General features: G+C 32.3%; 1 protein-coding gene across 2 annotated transcripts in view; it reads left to right on the top strand.

Annotated features, from left to right (window-relative positions):
- Positions 1-4,256: 4,256 nt before the first annotated feature.
- Positions 4,257-6,000, top strand: part of LOC128986969 (nose resistant to fluoxetine protein 6-like) — a 39,867-nt gene continuing 38,123 nt past the window's right edge. For both annotated transcript variants that reach the window (XM_054407602.1, XM_054407603.1), the window contains exon 1: positions 4,257-4,580. In XM_054407602.1, the coding sequence (XP_054263577.1) occupies positions 4,262-4,580 (319 nt within the window). In that variant the 5' untranslated portion in view covers positions 4,257-4,261. The remainder of the gene's footprint in view (positions 4,581-6,000) is intronic.

Below are 6,000 nucleotides of genomic sequence, written 5' to 3'. Positions count from 1 at the left end.
GTTGAAAGCTCCCGTATACGACTTAATCACAGGAAAATTACAGAAAGAGCTTCCTAGAAAGACATTTATACACCTGAATACATAATTTGTTGAAGTTTAAAAAAGCTAATATTCTGTTTAGTCCAGTCAATGAATGATCCAAAAGTAGGTGTAGAGTGCGTGAGCAGGTAACTAAGCGATTCCTTCAGAAACTTGTTCAGGGGGCTTAGGGTGTTAACATACCAAAATTCCTGACTCCTAGGTGGTGAGCCAGGGGGTGGAGGGGGGGAAAAGGGGGGGGAAAAGGTACGCATTTTGGGTTTTTTGATTATATCTCGAAAACTATCAACTTTTTGTATACTATAGTAAATTATAAAATTGAAGAAGATTAAATTTTATACAAAAAAAGTATATAATGTGTTTATTTTGGTTCAAACAGATTACGAGTTATAACTTATTTAATTGATATCTTATTAAAATACTCCTTCCATAAGAAATACATGTAAATTAGTATGCGAAATGGGGCGAATCCTATCCGCCCAAAGGAAATATAACTGATATTCTGGAAATCTTGACCAAATTTCCAGTAACTTGACACTTAAATCATGAAATTTTGTCAAAAATAAGAAGCAAGAATGAGCGTTTAAAAATGGGATGATTTAAGGTTTTTTTTATATTTCCAATAAAAAAACACCAAAACTCGACATTTTGTTACCTCGCCCTCGCCTTAATTTTGGATCAATTTTAATGATTAAAGTGTCAAATTACTGGAAATTTTGTCAAGATTTCCAGAATATCATTTATATTTCCTTAGGGCGGATAGGATTCGCCCCATTTCGCATACTAATTTACATGTATTTCTTATGGAAGGAGTATTTTAATAAGATATCAATTAAATAAGTTATAACTCGTAATCTGTTGAACCAAAATAAACACATTATATACTTTTCTTGTAGAAAATTTAATCTTCTTTAATTTTATAATTTACTATAGTATACAAAAAGTTGATAGTTTTCGAGATATAATCAAAAAACCCAAAATGCGTACCTTGCTCCCCCCTTTTTCCCCCCTCCACCCACTGGCTCACCACCTAGGAGTCAGGACTTTTGGTATGTTAACACCCTAAGCCCCCTGAACAAGTTTCTGAAGGAATCGCTTAGTTACCTGCTCACGCACTCTACACCTCATTCCTTGACTGGACTAGTTGTGGATTATTTATTATGAGTGGAAATTTTGAAGAAGATCGATGTAATAAGATCTGTTTATTTTAAATTAAATAATCAGTAGTTTGGACATTTAAAGAATAAAATTAAAAATATCCAAATTTTAAATCTTTAAGAAGAAAGACGAAGGTATATCAAGTACGTAAACTTTTTTTTAGAAAACTACTAATAAATTCTTCCTATGTAAAATTTAATTGAATAAATATATTATTATGTAGAAAATCATATGTCAACAGGCTATTGCGAAACCAAACTTGGGTTTACTAATTAATAATTTAAAATTTAATGTCTAAATTATTTTTTCTGTTAAAAATTACATTTTTTCTGCAACTTAACACGATTGATTTACATGACAAGATAAATTGTACCATCATTCAGTAAATAAAGTGGCATACAAATGGAATTGAATGTTGAAAATTAGTTATGAATTAAAAAAAACAATGCAACAGTTATGTACCAATGAGTTTGAAAAACGTAATACCATAATTTAATTTTAATTGTGTAAATATCCATGTACTCTTTTTGTATGTCAACCTGTGTTAAAAACATTTCTGAACGAAATCAACTGAGTTAACTTTGTTATTCCAGTGGCTTAGATTCGGTAAAGTCTGAGGTTATCTGTTTTCTACAGATCGAGAAAGGTTTAATCAAAGTGATGAGAGCCCTAAAGAGACTCTTATCGGATCAAAGGTCTAAAGGTTCGTGTGAGATTCTTTTTCTCTATTGACACAATTAATCACGGTGGCTTTCTAACTGAATTGCAGGCATCGAGACTTAATAATATGGCCAAATGTATTATTGCAACCACATTAAGTTCCTAGACCTTTTGCCAACTTCAGTTAACTAAATGTAAAATCTTGAATTTGAAATTTAACATCTTATTTTATCCTAATGTAATAAAATGTAAATAATCTTTACTGATGAATTTTTAACTGATGAAAATTGCTTTAGATTACTAAACATTTTAAAATAAATGTGGACACCTATTTAAATTTTAAGTACAAAGTTAGACAAACTAATTTACATTTGTAATCAGTTTTAAGGGAGGATCATTTTAAAATAAATATACTTAAAAACGAAACAATTGTAAATTCAGTAAGCGTGTAAACTGTCTGTATTTTCAAATCTCACACATTTAAAAAGTATAACTAAATATTTCTCTTATTTAAGTATGTCGATTTAGAAATATTTGAATATTAAACATTTTTTATTTTATTTCAAAATGGGTTAAAATTTGAATAACTAATTCTTGATGATGGCTAAAAACACCGAAAATATTATTTACTTGGGTAGAAGCTCGTGTAGCAGAGGTTAGAAACAAATAATAGTATATAATATAAGCTCGTGTAAGGTTTTTGATTAGCCTCTGTTTGGTAAAAGTTACGCTTATCATGGTTAGTATATTCTAAAATAAAAACTGAAAAATGTTAGGGCAAGTTTGTACGATGATTTATTATTAATGTTTACGTCTGAGTTCAAGTGTACCCCTCGTTATCTAATTAGGACAACTGTAGGAGTCAAAATATCTGTGGATGCTCACTGACATTTCTGAGTTTGAGGTTAAACCACAGTCATCTCTGAGTCTTTCTAATTACAAATGGTTAGGACCTTTAAACATAGAGGTTTAAGTTGGTATATGTTCGGTACAAAATTAATTCAAACATCGCAAACGCCAATGTGTTTGTAGTTAGTGTTAGCAATTGTGTTTTATTTTGACCCACTTCGAAAAAAAAACAATAAGCAAGTAAAGGATGTTTTTTCCACGCAATTTAAATTATAAGTACTAAGAGACTCTGTTTAGGGAAAAGTAAGCTCATACGTTGGTATCCACGTGTTCTTTACTTTATTGCCGATCAGTTGATGCATGGTTTTCTACAAGGCTTAGTCTTATTGAGAATAAATTGTGAATAAGACTAATTATGGTGTTTTCGCCGGATTACCTATTGTGTTTTGTAGATTATTGCATTTAATATTAATTTATTTTGGAATAGTTTTTCAAGGGTATAGTCCAAAGATAAAATAAATTAACTATTTATTGTAACTTGTAAAAGTTTAAGGAAACCAAAGCTGTAGAAAACAAAAAACAAATTCATACAACGCATACTCTTTGCGAAAATACCATGTTGAGACTTATTCAAAATTAATACCCTGTAATACTAAACCTGTAGGAAACAATGCAACAATGCATATCACCTGATTGGCTATGAGGTAAAAGAGTCAGGGCTACCATCTTATGTGTCTTTAGGTACTTGTAATTTGGGTTGTCTGAAAAAGTCGTTAGTTTCTTAAACGATACTATTAAAGTTATTGCATCTTAAGTGTCTCGATTTATTTTACCTGAAGCGAATTATTAAATACATACGCTACTCCATTTCATATCTTACTCTGTATGATACTCCGTTGTCTTCAATAGATCACGCGTTTTGGCGCTCTTTTCATCATTAGATTTGTAAAAAAAAAACTTACTTCATCATGCATTTGATGGTCGTGTCATTGAAATTATTTACGACAGCAAATCCAAAATTTTATTATTTTATTCGTTGAGCAGCATGCTAATACTATTGTACCGGAACACATTTTGGAATATGAAACATAATTTATTTAATAGTTTCGATTCAAGCAATATATCCGTCGCAAGAAAATCTGTAATATATTGGTTTTGAGTGGTTTAAAATATGCATAAGATATAAAAAAATATTTTGGTAATTAAAAGATTTTTAATGTGTTTCCCTCTTTATGAATCCCAGCTTATTCGAAACGGGTTTTAATTAGCCACCACATTTTTGAGCTTAATTTTCGTTTTGAATTCCATTTAAATACAATTTGTTTAACAATGTTGTTATTCTCTACAGACACAACAATATAGGCCTACATTAGTCATTGGTCTTCCTGCATTAAACGGGTCCAGCTACTTACATATTCCTCAGTCGCTATCCTAGGTTTCACGGTCCCAAGTTGTCAAGGATAACGCCGTGTAACTGGTTCCTTACGTGGAACGAGCAGGAAAGGAAACGTGCTACTCAGTAGATCCTTTGTCGTTCGGGCTAGCAAGTCCCGAAATGTTGAAGGTGTTTTTGTTAGTTTTGTGTGTGTATGGAGGTTTTTGCGAGGATTACGATACTACGGAGTCCGAAATCACTACGGATGAGACAACTGTTTCGACCAGCAGTCTTCCTCCGGTTCGGTCAGGTATCCTGAAGATACCCAAGAGTGCTAGATATCTAGGGACTCCGCCCCGTCGGCCTAGGGCTCGCTGGGTGTCAGATGTCCTGCATGATGGTCTTAGGGGATTCGCTCCTACAGGGTCTTCCGAATGTGATAGACACAGCCGACTTTACCAGGAGAATTTGAGGAATTTGACGTTATGGGCGGTTCAGAGTAAGTCAGATCTTTACTATTTGCAAAAGAAAAAAAATACGCAGTATATTTATTACTTCTGAGCAAATCTAGATAGAATTTTACGCTAAATATAAGTGAAGTTAAAAATTAATAAACAAAAAATAAGTAAAAATATGACAAGTGTTCCAATTATATTAAGAGAATCTTATAGCAGGGTCACTAGTCAAACAAAAAAAAATCCACTTATTTGATCTATTTTAATTTACAAAACATGTATGCCCTATGTTAAAACAATGGTTAAACTAAAGCTAAATAAGAAACTAAGGTGGAGGGTTGGACGGATGGTTAGGAGACAGGTTCCGCCGTACAGAGTATAGGGACTAAAATTTGGTTTTGCCGCAACACAATCAATTTGTGAATCACTTCAAAGAAGGTAGTGCATAGGATTTTGAAACAAGTTTTTTGGTTCTTGATATGTAAGTTTGTAAACAAAATTAGAAAAGTACCAAACTTTCTAACTTAAGTCTCTATGCCATGATCTGTAATGTATAAATTTACTATGACATAACTTCTTTAATGCTTTTTTGGGTGCATATGGAATTTTACAATAAGTCGTGTGAATATATTATTGCAGACATTACGGGCTACTTACTTTATGTTTCGCTCTAATTTTTCAAGTATATCTTTCCTCTAGCATGAAATAAATTTGGTATGGAGATATGGCTTCTTTAACGCGCACTTCCAACTTAATTATAGCTTTTCCTTGCCCTGAGAGAGCAGCAAGGAGGGCTTGTGTGCGAATAAACTCACCAATCTTCAGCACCTCACCTGGAATCAATTCATCACCACCTCACTTACTGATAAGTAATATTTTGGAAAGAAGGGTTTAAGGCACACAGGTTTTGCACAGAGTAGTAAGGTACAGAGGAAACATCCAATGGTACACTTAATTGGTGTCTAGCACTTAAGTGTTGGCATCTAGGGCAGAGTCCGACACCGGCCCACTTGCCCTCATGTATTCGGACGCATTTAAATGTTGTGCAAAATATCTTGTTGAATATTTATAAATGTAGTTTTTATTTATAACACCCAATTTAGTAAATTAATTATAATAAATTCTTATCACTCTCCCATGAAACGCACCGACGGCCTTTGATTGTTAGGGGGGAACAAACAGTGAGCTCCTATCCACACTGAAAAATGATTGCTGATTAATATAATAAATTTCCATAAAAGGGATTTAATATTGTTATAAATTTAACATTAAACTCGCGACAGATAATGATTAAGAACATAAAAAATATTACTTAAGCTACAATAAGTTAGTTGTGCTTAAGGATAAAAGTATATAAAAAAATGAAACAGATGATCGATCGGTTTACCATATTCACATTCCCATAAAAAATAGCACATGGTGTTAACATTGGTAAGAAAAATATTTTACAAGAAGTCAATTTAA

Source organism: Macrosteles quadrilineatus, unplaced genomic scaffold (genome assembly GCF_028750875.1).
Source record: "Macrosteles quadrilineatus isolate MER2022 unplaced genomic scaffold, UCM_ALF_1.0 Scaffold_2__2_contigs__length_208266976, whole genome shotgun sequence".
Taxonomy (NCBI): Eukaryota; Metazoa; Arthropoda; class Insecta; order Hemiptera; family Cicadellidae; genus Macrosteles; species Macrosteles quadrilineatus.
Note: the sequence above shows the minus strand (reverse complement) of the source record. Positions and strands in the feature narration are given on the sequence as shown.